Source organism: Xenopus tropicalis, chromosome 2, assembly GCF_000004195.4.
Source record: "Xenopus tropicalis strain Nigerian chromosome 2, UCB_Xtro_10.0, whole genome shotgun sequence".
NCBI classification, from domain to species: Eukaryota; Metazoa; Chordata; class Amphibia; order Anura; family Pipidae; genus Xenopus; species Xenopus tropicalis.
Genome location: NC_030678.2, coordinates 55,454,655 through 55,477,113, shown reverse-complemented (window position 1 = coordinate 55,477,113; position 22,459 = coordinate 55,454,655). Strand labels below are relative to the sequence as shown.

General features: G+C 37.0%; 1 protein-coding gene across 1 annotated transcript; it reads left to right on the top strand.

Moving 5' to 3' along the window:
* The first annotated feature begins 49 nt into the window (after positions 1-49).
* atg3 (autophagy related 3) lies at positions 50-21,271 on the top strand. The gene is made up of 13 exons (NM_001011420.1): positions 50-68; positions 252-346; positions 3,160-3,201; positions 7,166-7,215; positions 9,694-9,764; positions 12,828-12,932; positions 14,107-14,156; positions 15,530-15,608; positions 16,874-16,908; positions 17,306-17,461; positions 18,836-18,963; positions 20,024-20,092; positions 21,045-21,271. The coding sequence occupies exons 2-13, from the start codon at positions 275-277 to the stop codon at positions 21,124-21,126; spliced, it is 939 nt and encodes a 312-aa protein (NP_001011420.1). The 5' UTR covers positions 50-68; positions 252-274; the 3' UTR covers positions 21,127-21,271.
* Positions 21,272-22,459: the final 1,188 nt, after the last annotated feature.

The window sequence follows — 22,459 nt, the reverse complement described above, 5'->3', positions numbered from 1 at the left end:
TAGTGGTGAAGAAGGAGGTGGGTGTGGCCAGGAAGATTCAGGAGTACCACCGGAGACCCTGGGTGCAGGTGAGAATAGTAAATGGGCTAGGAAAGAGCCGGGGCGTTGCCATAGCGACAGATGCGCTTCTCGTCTGAAGTTTCTTTCAGTGTTTGTCAAACACCAGGGAACCTGTAAAGTGGGGGTGCGTAAAGCGAAAGTGTAACCCGGATGATGGATCGCTACTGATCTGTTCTGTTTTCTGTCTTTAGACCCGGCTAGGTGAAAAGGAGTCATGCAGAGCGTTATTAACACGGTGAAGGGCAAAGCGCTGGAGGTGGCCGAGTATCTGACACCTGTACTGAAGGTTTGTACTACTCTGTACTGTGTGATGATGCTACATATCAGCTGGCTACAGTATTCCTCCCAGCAAATCCTTTACATTCTGAAAAACAGCAATACCTATGTATTCTTGAACAATCAGAATATCCAAGGCTATTGTGATACTAATATCTACAGTTAGTACTAGTGGTTGTATTTATAGTTTATGTATGTGAGTGTATAGATGGGTAGGTGTGGGTTAGGTGTGCTGGGTTTACTTGGATGGGTTCAACTTGATGGACACTGGTCTTTTTTCAACCCTATGTAACTATGTAACTATGTAACAATAAACCTTGACCCCAAACATTGGCAATCAGACAATTTTTATATAGGGAATAATGTTTCCCCTATTGTAAAATATAAGGATAGTGTACAGTCACCAAGGAGTTACATGATCATATAAAGGCCAAAGGCTGAGTGCTTTTATACAGGTCATGGAAGTCTGAGGTGACTTTTAATATTGATATATTTTATGACGGGGTACATTATTTATTTTAATACACAAGTTTCAGTGAGTAATGTGACACAAATGACATCACTAAACACAAATTATAACTGATGACATCACTAAACACATTTTATTAGCATTTATGTGTATTTGAAAATAAAACTTTTTGGATTTTACTGATACCTGAGCTTTACATCTACTTTTTGGGAGATCTGGAGTGCTTGCCTGTTCTATTGTTCTGTTTAGAAATTATCATTATGGTGTATTGTCAGTTAAAATCTTTAGTCGTATATCTGAACAATATACATGGTATGTAGGATCGTCTGGAACATGTACCAAAAAGCATGTAACATAGTGTTTTGTTACACTGCCAATCTAGTGAGAAGCTCTGCCTTCCTTTTATCTGGTGATCATTATCAGGAAGCACTAGAGCTCTTGTAATAGTGGAAGGCTGGGGGAAGAGGTGGGAAAGTTCAAGTGACTTGATGGGGTCAGAAATGGTATTGGATAGTAAAGGATGGTGGCGATCACTAATTGGAGCAGATTTTGCACATCACTGGTTACTATGGACCTGAAAGACTGCATTATGTATTTAAAAATGGTTCTAAAACTTAATGTGGTCTAAAGTGGGTTTGGCTTAAGTTGGGTCCCCAATCTTTCTTACTCGTGAGCCACAGTCAAATGTAAAAAGTCTTGGAGAGCAACACATGGCCATGATCATAAAAGTTCATGGAGGGGCCAAATAAGGGCTAAGATTGGTTATTAGGTAGCCTCTATGCACACTATCAGCTTACAGGGGGCTTTATTTGGTAGTAAATCTTGTTTTTATTCAACCAAAACTTGCCACCAAGTCAGGAAATCAAAAATAACTACCTGGTTATACACGGAGTTGGCGAGCAACATGTTTCCCCTGCGCCACTGGTTGGGGATCACTGGCTTAAGGTCTGTGTGCCTCTTTCTGATTTTAAAATACTGATTTTTTTTTTGTAACTTAAATTTAATTAGGATTTTGAAAAAACAAAATATCACATAAAATATAATGCATATCAGCAATGCCAAAGCTTATTTCCCATAAATACTATTTTATAGTATTGTATAGTCAGGTCAGAGACCATATTAGGGTATTCAGATGGCAATCCTTTACTATTTTATTTTCAATTTGACTAGTGAGACCAAGTTAATATCTGTCTTAACTGTGCTGCCTCATAGTACTTTTGTAAATTGGGGGTTCCCAGGCCCCCCCATCTGATTGCTTTCATCATTACTGATTTAGATATGAGATGTCGGCGTTGCCACAAAATGATAATGGGAAGTATTGTTTGTGTAGTTTTAAGTGTGGCAGGAGAGATTGCAAACGGGAGAGTCTCAAATAAATAAAGATATTTAGGTAATATGCTCATGTTTATAGCTGCTACTCTCCCTAGCATTGAGATAGTATATTTTGACCACTTCTGGAGCATTCAGAAGGTTTAAAGTAAAGATCTTATAATTGGCTTTAGTTAGCTGAAATTTTGTGTGCCTAAATACATTAAGGATTCAGTTTTCCACTTATATATGAAGTTAGTTTTTAGGGTGGATAAGGGTTTATTTAAGTTATTTTATGGAAGAGCTTCCATTTTTGTGACCTTAAGTTTATACCCTTTAAGTTTGCTAAAGTTATTTAGGGTCTGATGTAAGTTTGGAAGTGAAATGTGTGGCTTAGTCAGTGTAAGTAAATCATCATCTGCAAATAAAGCAATTTTGTATTGATTAGTACCTATTGTGACTTTACAATTTTCTTTTTTGATGTAGAACTAAAGTCACTTCTTTATAATTAGGCCCTTAATGTGTATGCACAATTAAAAATATCTTCCCTTGCCCTATAAAATGATATAAAAAAAATCACTTGTGATCAGGAACCCATTTTGATAAACCCCATAAAGACTGCATTGTAAGGAGGTGTACACTATTCAGGGTTATGTTCTTGCTGTATTTTTGCACATGTGTCTGTAAAGGTATGGGATCAATTATACATAATCCCATTACCAGAAGGTTACAAATAATAAAAAGATCAACTCTCATATACTTGATTTGAAGCAAATAATTGTATTTTTTTACAGTTTACTTTTTCTCTGTAATAATTTAACAATACATTGTACTTGATGGTAATTGAGCTGCACGAATCCGTATTGGTGGCACATCATTCCTTTCAGATTTATTTAATGTTGAAATTATTTTTAGCAGACTAAATATACTGAGATCCAAATGACAGAACAATATTTGGAAATCCCCAGACCCCAGTCATTTTACATAATAGATCCTATACCTGTAATATAATCATATAATATAATAAATACTTCTATCTTTTGCAGGAATCAAAATTTAAGGAGACTGGTGTCATCACTCCAGAAGAGGTGGGCAGCATTTCAGCTATGCGTAAATCCCAATACCCATTTACACGGTTTTGTTTCAAGAGCAGTATTATTTATGCATCACTTTTCTTATAAATATACTATAGAATATTAGTCTTTTAACTGCCAGTTTTAGTGTTTGACTTTGAGACACCCGAGAAAGTGTGATTTTGAGCTTAAAACAAATAGCGTGTGCTAAACAAAAAAAAGACTTATTTTATTATTGTTTATATCTGTAAAGCCTATAATACACTAGGTAGAAGTTCATTCTAAAATGTAAATATTTTAACTACAGAGGACTCTGAAAAGAATACATTTTTTGCCTCAATATATACTATACAAAAAATCCATTGCTGCAGAACTTGCACCATAGTAATGCAGACGTTTTACTTAAATAGCTGGTCAGCATGTAATACAGCACCTAGAATACACTCATGAGTAGTCAGAGAGCTTTTTCAGTTTTCACCAGACCACATATTTTTTACATGTTAAATTTATTTCTGTGCATCCAGTACCTACAAACTATTTCTTGGCAACAAATCTCCTGTTTTAATTGTTTTTTATTCTATAGCTATGTACAGAGCCAAGATAATTACATTTGACCCTGTGTAAGAACAATTGTATTTTTCTGTGCTTATTTTGTTTACTTGCTAAAAACTAGCATCTTATTTACATAAATTATATTTAAGTATTTGAAGCGCACACACACAGTTGTACAAGTGAAGGGTAATAGCACATCATAGTTAAATGTATAGAAAACTCTTTTAGATTTTTGGTGTTATTGGTCCTTGGTGTTACGTAGGCGAGTCCTTTATGGAGAAGGGCCTACAGTAAACAGTAGCAGGCAATGCAGGTCAGCAGCAGCTAAGATATTGCTAAGTATTATAAAGCGGTATATAGTCACAGGATAATGGGAGAGTTTAAAGAATAACAGATATTCCATGATTAGCACTAAACAAGCTGCATATATGTATGGTATTTATGATTTTATTATGTAAATTATGCCATCATATATTCCCTTACAGTTATTTATTTTTATGTTCCAAATGTAAGTTGCATCTCTGAAAAGTTCCAGTGGCTTAAAATAAGCTTAATGTAGCTATGGCTCACTATATATCCTGGTCATTGCATGGTGGAGCTACATATAGCCAGATTTTTTAAGTGATATATGAAAAGATGTTTCTTTCAGTTATGCTCCATGTTTTTCAGGTGTTTCGTTTAAAAAAATCCTCAAAAATATTACAAATGTAGTTTACAAACTAATAAAAAAGGAAAATACTGAAAAATTGAGTTGAAATGTTGTGTATTTTTGAATGTATGTATGTATGTAGAGATCTGTTTGAGTTTTGTGGTTTTCATAGAGGAAGCCGTTTTTCCGAGCTTGCTTAATCACTGCCCACATAGAGGAACTCCAGTGCTCTCTTTGAATTTCAAAGTAAGGCTATTGAGAAACCATTGCCCTAAATGAGCATGGATAACATTTTTCTGGACTCCACTGTAATGTTGAGCAACCTGTAATGCATATTTGCCTTCCTCATATTGTGTGCTGTTATTTGAAATTGCATCTACAGTGTTAAAGCTGCAGGGGTCAGTTTTAGATAAAAAGCTTTACTACTTGTTTTTCACATAGGGTACCCAAATGAATTAGCAGAATTAGCTTTGCTGTTTTTAAAGCATCCGTAAAATCTTTTGTAGGCACCAAAATGGGGGACATAATGCCCATGCCCATACAGAGGCTTCACAATTATAGCCTATGAGTTGGAAGGGGGGATGTGAGGAGAGCAGTAACATCTAGGAAGTGCTGAATAGAATTTAATGGAATTGATTGTTTCTCCTTTCTTTCTGAAGCATATATGTATAAAATCCTAAATATCCCAAATTACTTCAGTAATAGCCTAAAACTGTTATAATTTTTTTAGCCTGTTATTGACTTATATAATCTACATAAAGGGGCACATTTACTTACCCACGAACGGGCTGAATGCGTCCGATTGCGTTTTTTTTTTTAATGATCGGTATTTGGCGATTTTTCAGAAAATTATCACGACTTTTTCGTTGCCATTCCGAATGTTGCGCAAAATCTGGCGATTTTTTCGTAGCGTTAAAACTTGCGCGAAAAGTCGCGCCTTTTTCGTAGCCATTCCGAAAGTTGCGCAAAATTTTGCGATTTTTTTTCGTAGCGTTCGGATTCATTCAAGCTTCAGTATGGTGACTTTTCTTGGGCCAGGTTGGAGCTGCAGGGTGCCATTGACTCCTATGGGAGGCTTCCAAAATCATGCTAAGTCTGAAAGTTTCGCCCGCCACTTACAAGCGCTCAATACGAAAAAGTCGCGACAAGATACGAGCGAATCGTAATGGCTACGAAAAACTCACGTTTTTTCGCGCAAATCGTATTGGTAACGAAAAAGTCGCGACAATTTCCGAAAAGTCGTAAAGGTGCCGAAAAAATCGCAAAAAATACGAAAAAGTCGCAAAATGTTCGTTTTCCAATCGGAATTTTTCCAATTCGGATTCGAATTCGTGTCTTAGTAAATCAGCCCCTTAGACTTTCACCAGATATATAGATCACATTGTTGTTTTTGTTTCCCTTTCCCTTCTTTTTTTTATCCTATATAGAAAGTAACATCTATATATATTCGTCACAGTCATTCTCAGGGCTAACCTTGCTTGAGAAATTGTCCTTGTATTAGTAGCAAGAGGCATACCTTTATAACATGCATATGCAGGGAGCACTTAAGTTTTAGTATGTACTGAGAACAGGTAAGCAACATAGTATTCTGAGGTCTATAGCACACAGTGTTTCTGAGCAGTTGCCATTGGCAGAGCATTTCGCCGTGTTTTGCTGTAGGAGGCCAAGACAGGCAATTAAGGGCAAATTGACCACCACCATTCTCCATGAGCTTATCTCAGTGATTAAATATCCATGTGCCATAGGCTTTACAGGTAAAAGTGGTAGAAGGTTATAAGAGAGTAAGGGGCTGATTCATTAAAGGTCGATAACGCTTATCGCATGCTTTTTTGGGTTAAAAAGCATGCGATAATTAAGTCCTGATTCATCAAAGTCATTTCGCAATGCGTTATTTACCTCGCATTGCATTAATTTTCGCATAGAAATAATACCAATGCATGATTCACAAACACATATGAAGCGTTAAATGCGCTAAATATCGCATTAGTCTGTGCGAGGATTAACACCTACTTGGGGCAGGCGGTACTTAAAGAAAATTGTGGTTAGTGAGCTTTTGGCAACACAACATGGACTTTGCAGTGGGATTTTTTCAAGTATGTGTTGGCCCTAGAGTGATGCATCCTCCAGTTTTCAGGGAAATGGTAATTTTCAGAACTGTAGTTTTCCGAAAGTAATGGTTACGTGTGTAAAATCATGTGCTAATATAGCACGAAATATATCGCTCGCAGCGGGAAATAATGCAAGAAAAACGTTCATCGAGAGTTAAATAATGCAAAGAACATCACATTGTAATTATGACGCCTGTCCTTTTAGTGAATCAAGCGTTAAGTTGCAAAAAATAAGAAGCAATAACATTTTTAACGCATGCTATAAATAGCGCTCGTTTTATCAACCTTTAGTGAATCAGCCCCATAGTGTGCCTTAAATCAGAAAAATCCTAAGGAATGGGACAGATTTAACACTGGTGCTAACTTTTAGCAGACTGATCAAAAGTGAACATGTACACAGTGAAGAAATTGGTTTTGGTGTATTCTTCAAAATTGTACTGTAATTTGTGTTTTAAAACTGTTAATATACTGTTATCAATGGGTGAAAGTTAGGGTTCATCAACTGATAAATACACTTCTTAAAATCCCAAAGGAATGAATAGAACATATTTATATTTCCTATGTGTCTTTTGATGAGATATGTTCAGCAGTGCTACATTTAGTTAGCATCTGTGCTTTAACGGAAACATTTGTATGTTTTTGAAACTGCATTTTACATTTTTCTCAACAGTTTTTGGCAGCTGGAGATCATTTAGTCCACCACTGTCCTACTTGGCAATGGTAAGTTTAACCTTGGCACAGCACAACAAATAACTTTATTTTTTCTGCCCAGCTCTCACTGTAAAAAGAAGTAAAATATTAGAGGATAGTAAGATATGCAGCAGACACACTAGTAAAGGTTACACATAAATCCTTTAAAAACAAAGTTTAATATTTATCTCTCTCAGATAGAAACACACTATTCACTAAACTGTCATTGTTTCATTCCTTACAATCTGTTCTGATAAATAATTATTTTAACTGTTATTTTTCCTCTCTTTCCACTCTACTAGTGATGTGCTGGTCAAAAAATATTCAACCCACAGTAACCGAACCTGCACTACTGCAATGATTTATATACATATGCCCACCCCACTCCTTTTTTGGTGTAATACAAGGGGGCTGGGTAAGCTCAAGTCAGTAAACCAGTACCGTCCTGTCACTTGGGCTTGGTATGGTGTGGAGAGGTCATGGCAGCAACCTGGTGTTGGTGACTTTGGCCCTAATGTAAATCAGTGGCCCAATCTAAAAAGCACTAACAATAAAAAACCTGAATAAGAATATATGTGCACTTACAAATAAAAAAATTATGAAAACCTCCTAAACCACAAATTAAATAAACATTGTTACAGTTTGCCTAGGACAGCTCCCATTGACTTCTATATGAACTCAAAAGCTTTTACATGGTAAAATTTAGTATTAATGTTCGTGGTGTTTATGCTTAATAAATTGTTAATTTTTCATGGTTTAGGGTAATTCGTATAATCCATAAAAAAATATTTGGCTGGGTCTGTTATACACAAATCTAAGGCACGTATAATATTATAATAATACAGTTACAAATGTGGACCTGGTTTCCCATTCATGTTAAGTTCCCCTAAAGGTATGGGCAGATCTCAACATTTCTGCTTGCAACACACACAAGGAGTTGCACAACTCAGGGTGCACAGCTGTGTGTAATGTGGCAGTTGCAAAGGCCTGCTCTCACCATATTATTGCTACATCTTCCGACATGTTTTACTTGCTGCTTGATCATGGCCAGTTAACTCAAACCCACTTTCACCATAGTTAAGAAAACTGGAAAGAATCTTAGTCATTGCTCCGCAGCTGCCCCTCTTCATTACAAATAGTAGGCAAAAACTGAAGTTGTTGGAATCATTTTGTCTATTTTGATTGCAGCTGGTTTAATATACTGGCCCATTCTAACCACTGGAACCTGTAACATTTTTGGCATAGGGAGTTGTAATTGAATCGATTCTGCCTGTGGGATATGCTTAATGATAATCTTTCTCTATTTGCTTATCTGGGAAGGGAGAAACCCTAAACTGTTCTCATGATGCTGTTCTACTAGCTTTAATCTTGCTAAAATATGTACGTTGTGCTACCACAAATGCAGATTTTTTCAAAGACTTAGAGAAAGTAAATACTGTAGTGTTAATATATAAAAAGTACCCTGGAAATGATCATGCTTTCTTAACAGGGCCACAAATCATTACACATGGCAGACAAACAAAAGGGGGAAGGCAACTTGCAGTTCGGGACAGAGTACAAGACACTGAAAAAAAGTTTTAAATTAGCAGCAGCCATTATGTTAAGTTAGAGAGGCAAATAAAAACTCATGCAGTGTTTCTGGGCTATATTTATTAAACCAAAATGGTGCTTTGCATCAAATTTTGCATTTGCACAACAAAAATATACTGTTAGCGAACCCTTTCCATTTCTTGTGACGGTAGGTTTCAGATTGCAACAATGCACAAATAAAAGTCGCAATGCAATAAAAGTAAAATGAAAATATTACATTGTTGCGGTCGACTAATCTCCCAGATATGATGGCATACGCGGCGGTGCAATCTCCGAAGTTGCCTCTTCAGGCGATTTCCGCAAATCGCGCTGACGCTTATGCCATCCCACCGGCGATTTACATTTTCACCGGTGGGATGTCATATCGGGAGGTTTAGTCGCCCGCAACAAGGGAGATTTGTCGCAGGCGACTAAACTCCCTTGTGTGCCAGAGCCCTTAGTATCTCTTTCCTGTTTCTGATCTGAGTATCAAACAACTGCTGTGTAAGGTTAAGGACCCACTGAGTGGTTCAGTCACCTGCGATAGATCTCTGCTATCGCGGGCGACTGCAAAATTCTTTTCCACTGGCAACAATAAGTTGCTGATGGAAAGACTCACAAAGTTTCCTTCTGCAGGCAACTTCGGAAACAGATCAGAAATGGGAAAGAGACATTTAGTGCTATGGCACAGTGGCACACTGTCTGATGCTGATGAACTGTATTTATTGTTGTAGTGAGAAGTTGTATAACAGAATTAGGCTTTGAACTGTATGAAAGATAATAAAAGAGCCCATTAAGTAATTAATTTGTTTGAACCATGATTGCATAATACTTTTATTGATGCTGCTTACTACTAATGCTATATTTGGATATCATCATCTTATCTAGAATTAGTTTATATTGATTTTGCTGATTAATTTCTGTAATTTTTCTCTTCAGGTCAGCTGGTGAAGAATCGAAAATAAAGCCTTACTTACCAAATGATAAACAATTTTTAATGACAAAAAATGGTACGGGTTTGTTTTTTCCTATTGAGGTAACATTGCAGTAATTAGTAGTGGTAAATCAAATTCAAGTGGACTTGCTGAATATTCTGGACATCTTACCTGATACCCTGGGCCAGTGCTTCTGTTAGCAGAAAACTACACTGGCCTGGGGTACTTGCAAGCAAGTAATCTTCTTCCGCCCTTAAAAATCCCAGGGGAGAAGCATGCTCAGTGAGAACCAGCTTTTTGCTATATTGCGCAGGAAGAGGATCGCTTCTTGCAAGTACCGGGCAGGTGCAGTCTTCTGCTAACAGGGGCACCAGTCCAGGTGCAATCACTGTGGGGGTGCCTAACATTTGACACCCCCCCCATCGATTGAACCTTTCCTTTTATTCAACTTGAAGTATAGAAGAAACTGCTTAGATAACTGATGAAAAGTTTTGAAGATGGCTAAGCAAGTCCATTGGCCACTACTATGTACTGTACATTATGGACCTGGAGGAATAAAAACATTCAAAGACAAGATAACATTTATTTCAATATCTGGTTCTTTTGGATGGCCTGTCTACTTATGGTTTTCATATACAGTGGCTTGCAAAAGTATTCGGCCCCCTTGAACTTTTCCACATTTTGTCACATTACAGCCACAAACATGAATCAATGTTATTGGAATTCCACGTGAAAGACCAATTCAAAGTGGTGTACACGTGAGAAGTGGAACGAAAATCATAAATGATTCCAAACATTTTTTACAAATAAATAACTGCAAAGTGGGGCGTGCGTAATTATTCAGCCCCCTGAGTCAATACTTTGTAGAACCACCTTTTGCTGCAATTACAGCTGCCAGGCTTTTAGGGTATGTCTCTACCAGCTTTGCACATCTAGAGACTGAAATCCTTGCCCATTCTTCTTTGCAAAACAGCTCCAGCTCAGTCAGATTAGATGGACAGCATTTGTGAACAGCAGTTTTCAGATCTTGCCACAGATTCTCGATTGGATTTAGATCTGGACTTTGACTGGGCCATTCTAACACATGGATATGTTTTGTTTTAAACCATTCCATTTTTGCCCTGGCTTTATGTTTAGAGTTGTTGTCCTGCTGGAAGGTGAACCTCCGCCTCAGTCTCAAGTCTTTTGCAGACTCCAAGAGGTTTTCTTCCAAGATTGCCCTGTATTTGGCTCCATCCATCTTCCCATCAACTCTGACCAGCTTCCCTGTCCCTGCTGAAGAGAAGCACCCCCAGAGCATGATGCTGCCACCACCATATTTGACAGTGGGGATGGTGTGTTCAGAGTGATGTGCAGTGTTAGTTTTCCGCCACACATAGCGTTTTGCATTTTGGCCAAAAAGTTCCATTTTGGTCTCATCTGACCAGAGCACCTTCTTCCACATGTTTGCTGTGTCCCCCACATGGCTTGTGGCAAACTGCAAACAGGACTTCTTATGGTTTTCTGTTAACAATGGCTTTCTTCTTGCCACTCTTCCATAAAGGCCAACTTTGTGCAGTGCACGACTAATAGTTGTCCTATGGACAGATTCCCCCACCTGAGCTGTAGATCTCTGCAGCTCGTCCAGAGTCACCATGGGCCTCTTGGCTGCATTTCTGATCAGCGCTCTCCTTGTTCGGCCTGTGAGTTTAGGTGGACGACCTGTCTTGGTAGGTTTACAGTTGTGCCATACTCCATTTTTCCACTTCCATTTCTGAATGATCGCTTGAACAGTGCTCCGTGAGATGTTCAAGGCTTTGGAAATCTTTTTGTAGCCTAAGCCTGCTTTAAATTTCTCAATAACTTTATCCCTGACCTGTCTGGTGTGTTCTTTGGACTTCATGGTGTTGTTGCTCCGAATATTCTCTTAGACAACCTCTGAGGCCGTCACAGAGCAGCTGTATTTGTACTGACATTAGATTACACACAGGTGCACTCTATTTAGTCATTAGCACTCATCAGGCAATGTCTATGGGCAACTGACTGCACTCAGACCAAAGGGGGCTGAATAATTACGCACACCCCACTTTGCAGTTATTTATTTGTAAAAAATGTTTGGAATCATGTATGATTTTCGTTCCACTTCTCACGTGTACACCACTTTGTATTGGTCTTTCACGTGGAATTCCAATGAAATTGATTCATGTTTGTGGCTGTAATGTGACAAAATGTGGAAAAGTTCAAGGGGGCCGAATACTTTTGCAAGCCACTGTATCATAGAAGCTGATGCTACAGTGCTGTTTATTATTGATTCCATTGCTGCCATATAATGTGAATCTAATTCATTGGTCATCATTGAGTATATATAGTTATACTGTATATTGTAATATTGTTCCTAAGCATAGAATGTACTATGCTTTAGCAGAGAAGATGATGGAGTGTTTCTGGAGTAATTTGGAGACATAGATCTTCAGTGCTACAGGGCTGTTAGACTGGTACGGAAGGCCAAAACATTAGGTGCAGCATTTAAGCTTAACTGTTCTTTAAAGGAGTTGTTCGCCTTTGTATTAGTTTAGTATTATGTAGAGAGTACTATTCTAATACAGTTTGCATTTGGTCTTAATTTTTTTTTGCATTTTTGCATTTTTTTTAATTATTTAGCTTTTGTTTAGCAGCTCTCCAGCTTGGAATTTCATCAGCTATCTGGTTGCCAGGGTCCAATTTAACCAAGCAACCAGGCAGTGATTTGAAAGAGTGAGAGGAAAATGAATAGGAGAGGACCTAAATAGAAAGACAAGTAATAAAAAGCAACAGTAAAAATAAAATTGTAGCCCCATGGAGCAATAGTTTCTTGGCAGCTGGGGTCAGTGACCCCCATTTGAAAGTTGTCAGAAGAGCAAGGCAAATTATTTAAAAACTATAAAAAATGAAGACCAGTGGAAAAGCTGCTAAGAACAGGCCATACTATAACATGCTAAAATTAACCCGAAGGTGAACCACCCCTTTAAATGTTTATTTTATGATTTGTAAGCAGTTATTATAGGTAATATATGCTATTTCTTAGCACCATCTGCTGTTTGGCTCTAATTTTATTCATATTCTATACAAAAAAATGTGCGTCAGATATGGCTTCCTAGTTACATCAACTTATTCCTCTAGTGCCATGCTACAAAAGATGCAAACAGATGGAGTATTCAGATGAACAAGAAGCCATTATAGAAGAAGATGATGGAGATGGAGGCTGGGTAGACACATTTCATCATAGTAATTATATTTACATTTTTTAATATTTGTGGGTGTTATGTGGGGCACAAATAAATTGCAGTGTATGACTGGCTAAAAGATTTTAGATTGCTATATGTACACTTGCAATCTGACTGGTTCCTAAATAGCTGTAAATCTAACCTTTTAATTTCATTATTGTAAAAGTGCTTTGCCTATTAGCTTAATGGTGGTCATGGGATACTGTACATTTTCAGGAAAAGGCTTTATTGGATACGTCACATTTGTTTTTAACGCACTGAAGTTTTTAAAAAAATATACATCCAGCAAAGGCTTTTTGGTTCTAAAGGCCAGTTAAACAAGTAATATTGCTGAATTCTGATTTATCCAATATTTTATTTAATTGGGCTCTGATGAATCTTGGATTGTAACAGTGACCGTAAAACTAAGGGGGCCATTTACTAACCGTTGGATATTTTTTCCAGTTCGGATTTTTTGCAGTAAAAGCCGTGGAAACATAAAAGTCACAATTTTTCCAAGGTTTACTATGTGTCCAAACTGCTAAAAATCCAACAGTTCGCCAGCTAAGACTTGCTGAGATCATGTAGAAGTCAATGGCAGATGTCCCTTTCCTGGAGTATCCTTATTTTGCTTTAAAACTTTTCAGATTTTTGACACTGTTTTTTTGTTCAACAATACAAAAAATTCACCACTTGGAAAAATTCTGGTTTTTCTAGAGTTTCTGCGGCTTTTCCAATGCAGACTTTTCCAGTTTAGACTTTTTAGTAAATCTAAGACATTCATGGAAACAAGTTTATTCGAATTTTAAAATAAAAAAAAGAGAAATGTTTTTGTAAATTTGCCCCTAAGACAAAGCCAATGTGTCACTTTTTATTCACACTGCAACACAAAACCCCTCTTACTCTTTCCAACTTCTTTCCCCATCTCCAAGCCTTCTCCCCACATCTCTGTACCCTCTTCACCTATTTGTGCTTCCTCCCATACTCTCATTGTGGGTGTCTGTGCCTTTATTTCATTCTCTCTCTGCTCCTTTTCTGATCGATGTGACCACACCGCTTAATCTCTCATCTACTTTTCTGTCTGGTTAGTTCCAGCTTCTTCTGCTGTATCTGTGCTATCAGTCTGCTCCCTGTTTAATAAACAGACACTTTTTGCTACTAAATAAATAAAATAAACACTTTTCATCTTGTTAAAGGTTTGACTGGTGTCACAGAGGCTGTGAAAGAAATAACACTTGAGACCCAGGTAATTTATAGGGTTATATTATCACTTAATTAACTTTTTTTAAATATCATAACATACATATGATATCATACCATTAATCTTTTGTCCAAAGTGCAAGGTTCTTTTTGGGTTTAAGAGACTTGAACTGGTCTATGCACTGTAAGTTCCAGTGAGTGCTGGTAGCTATAGGACCTAGCTGTAAATTGGGCAGACAAATGGCAGGTTGGGCAAACTGTAGATTTGTACAAAACCTTTATAAAACTAGCAGAATTCAGCAGTATTTTGAATTGAAAAACACCTTTATTTGCTGCAATCATGCCATGTTTTAGGATACTTCAAAAGGAAAGTATGGAAAGTTGCATGTGGATAGAAGGTCAGAAAGCAGTGGGAATAGACTTACCTATAGTTTCTGCAAAGCCTCCCATATTTAGCATTATTTCAACAGTATTGTCCTTGAAGCTCAAGCAAATAGCAGCAGACAAAATCGGTTTGTTTTGCTTCATCTTAACCTTTCTTATCTCTCACAATTTTTACTTAAGAGCAGGGCCAGGGCCAAATTTATAAATATAGACACACCAAACATTGGCATGGATCAGACACATCCCACCAGCTTGGTAGGGTAAGCAAGCAAGCCCCCGGATATAGCATATAATATCCCAGACATGGTTCATATAATAGGCAGTCCTCTGAATTTTATTGTAACAGCCCTTACTTACTCTAGCTGGTTTCCTGTGGCCTGTACACTAAGCAAACTAGATATTGCCCTTTCACCATCTCCAAGCAGCATTCAAGTGTTGCTGTAGAATATTGAGTTTCATAGTTGACACTACAACCTGGAGTCTTAATTTCTACCTCCATGGTGGAGTAAGCTATGCTTCTGCACTACTGCTGCCCTAAGTTATGGGGAAACAGTTAAAGTATTGTCTTGCACTACTATGGAGCCACCATGGAAGTCATGGTTCAGTGCTAACAATTAGGACAAGCCAGAAGTAGGACTCCAAAAGTGGGCTTCATAGTAGCACAAGAGCATACTTTAATTGTTTTCATTATTCAATACATGCTTCTAGGCTGTATACCCAGTTAGGGTTATTCATACATTGGGGTATTGGGGTAACTGTTCTATATGCATATGCATGCTGTAACTCTGCCTTGTCAAAACCAGCCAGCATTCCAACGTGGATGCCTGGGAGCGAGTGGTTGCAGTGTAAGTTGCAGATTGCAGCAAGACCGGGGGCGCCTTTATTGCTTTGCACTCCTTCTCCTATTGTAAAGTAAATTACCTCTGTATTATTCTTTAACCTGTTGGGGTTTTTTTTACTGTTCTGCTTTGTATGTAATTCACTTTTAGTCCAACTTGTGAACACCATTTTCCCTTGTGTAATTTACCTATTAAGGATTGCGGTAAAACAACAAGTAATATTGCCGTTGATGATGACGATGATGATGATGAAGGCGAAGCTGCTGATATGGAAGGTAATTGTCTTAATAATATTAATATACCAATATATTTATTTATAATTTCTTCAAAACATACACATTGTACAAATGCTTTTTACCTGATCCACAATCGATTTAGCATTACCCCACACCACATCGTTTGACTGACATGATGATGCCATCTAAAGGCAGAACTAAAAGCTTTAAAATGCATTCTTATTTTAATGCTTCACACTTTGTAATTATGTGGGCAAGACGTTTTCAAGTGTTCATGACCTTGTGGACTCAAGTGCTCCAGAGCCCTGTAATTAGCAGTGTCCAAAGTTTATAGTGTTTTTTATCTACCGTAACCAGTAGACCTTATGCAGCTGAAAACTGCATCTTGGTTTATCTGACAGGTCATGCAGATGGTGACAGATGCCAGAAAGCATTGCAGTATGTTCCTGCACATGTTAATGCAGTAGCAGTTGGCCTCTGTCACTGTATGGCCAAGAAGAATACATTTGTATTTGGCACAGGGCTATTTGGCAAATTGTGTTTTTTTTTTTTGCATTTCAAAGAAAACACTATAAAACATGAGAAAAAAACACAAAGAAAACTGCCCATTGACTTTAATGCATTTGGCATAAGAAAAAACAGCCATTTAAGAAAAACACACAGTGAAAAAAATATCTGCTGACTACAATGCATTTGACAAAATTTTGCCATTTAATAATTTTTCAGCAAATCGAAATGCAGCAGTTTCACTTATCACCATTGGCAACCTTAGTTCCACTGTCTATAAAAGCACATAAAGTATTTAGTGACCTTATACACCAGGGAAGGTGTATTAATATATTGTTTGCACCAGTGTGCAGTGTATGTAATAAAACATCTTTTTTTGAGGCAACAGAGTACACTACTTTTAAGCAAGCTTTGAAAATATGCTATGTGCAGTTAAAATTAGCATTGTGATAAGTGTCTAATGGAGACTATTTTAAAATTTTAAAATGTAGACTTGTATACAGTTTTTTCCATGTATGACTTTTATTACATTTCCCCCTTTATGTATTACTTTTAGCTGTTAACACCCAAACAGCACTATATTTCCTTTTTTTTATTACAGTGTAAGAACAGCAAGCACAACTTGTACAGTATATCCTCCCCATGTTAGATAACAGTAAGATAACATATGTAGCATTGGTAGGGGTCATTCTCAAATGTGACAGTTTTACAAATGGTCCCCATGAAGCATTAGAGTTTTGCGCAGAGCTTTATGTAGAAAAGTTGTTCATCTGTGTTGTTCATCTTTTTCATTGCAGATTATGAGGAAAGTGGATTGTTGGACAATGATGATGTAAGAATTATACATTATATTTTTTTTTATGTGTGTATGTATGTATATATATATATATATATATATATATATATATATATATATATATATATATATATATATAATGTGTGTATAATGAAATGTTGATAACACTACAGTATTATAATTTAGGGTGTCACCATCCCTATAATTCATTAGGCAGCACTAACATTTGGGGCACCAAACTGTACCATATTCATATGATCTGATATGATCATATTGCTGTAAGTTCTATCTGTATTCTACATGGAAGCCTAGTAGCAGTTCTACATATCATAATTTCTGCCTGTCTCTTTTCCCTAATCATTTTTGTTTAGTTGCTCTCGTCATTTTCCAAAATATCATGAGATTTAAGTTGCAACTTTTTATTTTAAATCAGGCAACAGTGGACACTAGCAAAATAAAAGAAGCCTGCAAACCAAAAGCAGACCTTGGAGGTGAAGATGCCATATTACAGACTAGAACCTATGACCTTTATATCACATATGACAAGTATTATCAAACACCAAGGCTTTGGTTATTTGGCTATGATGAGGTAAGAGGTAATGAAGAGCTAAGGGACTCACCCACAATATACTGTGTATATAATTTTATATATATATAGATGTACAGTATATATGTGTGTGCCTATATGTATACAGTATAAAGTAGTACTACACGTATACACACACACATTTCCAATAGTTCCAATTTCATTCCCAGTGTTGTTGGTCTCTCTCTTTCTCTCTCTCTGTCTCTCTCTCATTATTCTGCAAAAAAATAACAATAAGCCTTGTAACATCAGTTCAGTGACAAATATAACATCATTTTCTGCTTGATGATTTGTGGCAAGCCCTAAGCTTAGCTTCTTAGCAGCAGACCATGGGGCACTGAGCATGTGAGTGTCACTGACACTTTTAAGGCCTAGATAAATAATGTTACTGGGCTGCTGAACCTTAAAACTGAGTTCACAATATAAAATACAGAATTTCTAGCGATATTCGTTTTTACATTTTAATTCTTCCTTAAAAATTTTTGACCCTAAAATTTAGGGTAATGGAGGCAACACATGGTAGGTTCCCACATTTTATGTGATGATCAACAAGCAGACCACATGACATTAAAGGAATACTGACACGGGAAAACATGTTCTTTTTAAAACTCATCCGTTAATAGAGCTTCTCCAGCAGAATCTTGCATTGAAATCCATTTTTAAAAAGCACAAAATTTTTTTTTTATATTTTAATTTTAAAATTTTACATGGGGCTTGCCATATTCTTCATTTCCCAGGGTGCAACAACCATGTGACCTGTGCTCTGATAAATTTCAGTCACACTTTACTGCTGAGCTGCAAGTTGGAGTGATTACCCCCCCCCTCCTCCCAGCAGCCAATCAGCAGAACAATGGGAAGGTAGCAACATAGCAGCTCCCAGTAGATATCAGAATAGCACTCTTAGTAAGAAATCCAAGTCCGGCTTGGGACTCCTCCAGTTACATGGGAATAGGAGAAACAATAGGTTACCTGAAAGCAGTTCTGATGTGTAGCACTGGCTCTTTCTGAAAGCTCAGACTCCTGGCGCCTACACACCAATATTACAACTAAAAAAAATACATTTCTTGTTTCAAGAATAAAATGTGACAGAGATATTTGCTCTGTAAGCAGTGTAATTTAGAAGTAAAAAGAATACCATAAAAATCATGACAGTATTAAATGTGAGGAAAGCTATGCAGCAGTTTAGCATATCACCATTTAAACAATTATTATTATTTAATTATCAGCAAAAATGACTGGGCAACATGGCAAATGAAAATATTCTTTGTAGCTAGCTTACTCTTCTTCTCAAGGAAACCATGCAGAACCTCTGTTCATAGGTTATGTGATTGGCTTTTTATTGTATTTTTAATCTTTTTCTTGCTGTGACAATTTCAGCAACGGCGACCATTAACTGTAGAAAACATGTATGAAGATATTAGTCAAGACCATGTGAAGAAAACTGTGACGATTGAGAACCATCCCCATCTTCCCCCACCTCCTATGTGTTCAGTTCACCCATGCAGGTAATCTGGAGTACAGAGATGGGATTCTTAATCCAGAAAGCTCCGAATTATGGGAAGGCCGTCTCCTATAGACTCCTTTCTAAGCTAATAATTCAAATATTTAAAAAATTATAAATGTAATAATAAAACAGTACCTTGTGTTTGATCCTAGAAAACATATCTTTATTGGAGGTAAAATAATCCAATTGGGTTTATTTAATGTTTAAATTATTTTTTTAGTAGACTTTAGGTATGGAGATCCAAATACAGAAAGACCCCTTATTTGGAAATCATTAGCATTCTGGATAACAGGTCCCATATCAAATTGCCTCTTTATGTTTCACTAATTTTCAAGTTAAATCACTTCTATTCACATCCTCTCCTATAACAATATCAGACTCTCATTCAAACCACTTCCTGGTAATTTGAACCCTAGCAACCAGAACCGCTGAAATGCCAAACTGGGGAGTTGCTTAACAAAAAGTGAAATAATTTAAAAAAACACAAATAATAAAAAATGAAGACGAAAAGCAAATTGTCTCAGAACATCACTCTCTGCATCATACATCATTTAAAGGGGTGATTCATCTTTAAGTTAACTTATATTATGTACAGTAACTATTTGCCATATTCTAACTTGTTTCAGCTTTAAAATAGGGGTCACTGACCCCAGCAGTGACCCCCGGCAGTCTCTCATTTAAACTGCTCCCTGGTTGCTTTGAGTAATTTGGACCCTAGCAACCAGATAGCTGCAGAACAAAAAGTGAAATAACTAAAAATAATAAAAAATGAAGACAAATTGCAAATTGTCTTGAAATATTACTCTCTACTTCATACTAAAAATTAACTCAAAGGTGAACAACCCCTTTAAGGTTTAGAGAAGAAAGAAGCCATAAGGTAAGCTCTGCCAGAATGGGGGCTATACATGAACAAAGATTGGTTTCTGCTCTAGGAAGTGGCACAGAAGCCTGAACTTTAATAATAACTTGTGCAATTCCGGCTTTAGTAGTTCTCACTATCTAATGATGTATGTGGGACTACAATCCAACTGATTACATTAAGGAAATATTGTTTCTTTCAGGCATGCGGAGGTCATGAAAAAGATTATTGAGACTGTTGCAGAAGGCGGAGGAGAATTGGGAGTACACATGTATCCTTTTTTAATAACTAAAAATACTTAGAGTCTTGAAGGTGCTTTGCAGATGTTAATCGGTGAGTATCTATAAGCAAGAGCAGTGTTCTGAAACTAAAGGGGATGCAAGCACAAAATCACATGTTCTGGGTCACATCACATGTATGGTGAAAGAAAATGTAATTTCAAACAACTGTCCGATAGACATTCATTAATAAGGAGCTATAGTGAAAATTAAATTACAATAAGATGTTCATTTCATCGAAATATAGAACTTTTTAAATTGAATCAATGCAACATTCGCACTGTTTGTGAAATAATCAACTTACTCTCCTCTCAGCAATCTGTTGGAGTCAGATTTTGATGGACACACTGCTATATTGGTGTGTGCTGTATTTAGAAAGTCTTTTATTTCCATGAAGCAAAACTTATGTTAATTTTCATTTTTCAAATAGTCCCCCTTTGCAGAGTTTTGGAGATTTTAGCTTTTTGTAAATGTAATTGAAAGCAGTTGAGCACAAGCTTATCTAAAAGGAACCCCAAATGGAATAATCACCATGCATGTGGGGAAAAAATAGTGAAAATTGCATTGCTCCATTTATGTTAATCCATTTATTTTCCATTCATTTTTAACATTTTAATAACAGTTCAGTAATAAACTTAAAAAAAACCCTCAAACATGCACTTGCTTGAAATCTTCTGAGATTCTTCCCATTGATTTTTCTTGAATTGCATAAAATGGTCTACAGTTTTAATAAATATGCCCAAAAAAACAGAAATGACGAGTTCTGAAAACATTTTTCGAGACCCATTTATGAAGGGATGCAAAGTCCAATTCCCTTGTATGTGCATGTGGAGGATCCTCTGGAGCATTGTCCTTTGGAATATATGTCATAACCATACAATTTGCTGATATTTTGTTTTGAATTTTGCTAAAACCCTCAAATATTTTCTTTAACTGATGCCCCAGGTACCTTCTTATTTTTCTAAAATTTGTACAGGCTGTCATACCAACCATAGAATATGATTACACAAGGCATTTTACTATGTAACTCACACATGTCATACATGAAAATCACATTAAAACCCATTTTTTAAGACTGTTGCAAAGTGTTTTTGGTTTTCCCATGCCTATAAATGTGCAACATTTCTGTAATGTATAATAATTCTTTGATTAAATTTCTGCATTTAATGGAATTATGTTTGTTTCTAAATGTTTTCTTTAATACACTTTATATGATTATAATACAAGAGGAAATGTGGAATGATAGGGCTACTATGCATGCACAATATAATCACCCAGACAGGGACGTTACTCAAAACCAGTAGTTTTTGGGTAAACACACTAAAAAGAATGTGAGGTCCAGGTTTATAATACAGGTTTTTTAGCAAGTGAGAATAAACAGGGCTACTAAAAATAGCTCTTAGAACAACGTGGTCCGATTGACATCTTGGAGTCAGCGAGGACAGCGCAGGTTTTATATAAACATAAAAGGACATGTTTCTTTTATCAACCTCTAAATTACTATATATATATATATATATATATATATATATATATATATATATCAAATAACCTATCAATCAAATGCCTAGCACATTATACAGCAATAGGTAATGAAATAACACCCCTAGCACTAAATCAAGTGAGAGCAATAAGAAATGGAATTTACAGAACATTATATGATGAGGGAACAGTGGCGTAACTATAGAGGGAGCAGACCCCATGGCGGGGGGGAAACTGGAGCATGGACTGTGAGGTCAGCTCCCTTTATAGTTGTAGAAATCCCCTGCCACTAAAGGTGGCCATACACGGACCGATTTTTTACTTACAAACGACCGATTCCCGAACGATCCGATGCTATCGTTAAGTTATCGTATAGTTGGTGGTGTACGAACGATCGTCGGCCCACTAAAGCTGGCCATACACGTAGCGATCCGACGATGTTTCGTACGACCATCGGTCGCACGAAACATCGTCAGATCCGCCACACACCATTCAGGGCTGAATCGGCAGGTAAGGAGGTAGAAACAATAGGATTTCTACCTCCTTCTGCCGATTCAGCTCTGAAGGGAGAATTTTGGTCAGGCGCCTTCTATGGCGCCCGATCAAAATTTTCTAACCTGGCCGATCGACGAGCCGACCGATTTCAGCAGCTTCCTGCGACATCGGTCGGCTCGCTGACATACCATACACGCACCGATTCGTAGGTTTCGTACGATAATATCGGTGCGTGTATGGCCACCTTAAACGAGCCGACATTATCGTCCCCAAAATCGATCGGCCAGGTTTAAAAATTTTGGTCGTTTAACGATAAAATCTGCCAGTTGGTGTGAGTGTCAGACATTTGTCTTTCAACGATTGTTCTCTGCGCATGTCACGAT

Coding starts and splice junctions, on each gene's coding strand:
- atg3 (NM_001011420.1), top strand. CDS start 275: ATGCAGAGCGTTATTAACACGGTGAAGGGCAAAGCGCTGGAGGTGGCC. Junction 12,933..14,106: donor GGTAGACACATTTCATCATA/GTAATTATATTT, acceptor ATCTTGTTAAAG/GTTTGACTGGTGTCACAGAG. Junction 16,909..17,305: donor GATTGTTGGACAATGATGAT/GTAAGAATTATA, acceptor ATTTTAAATCAG/GCAACAGTGGACACTAGCAA.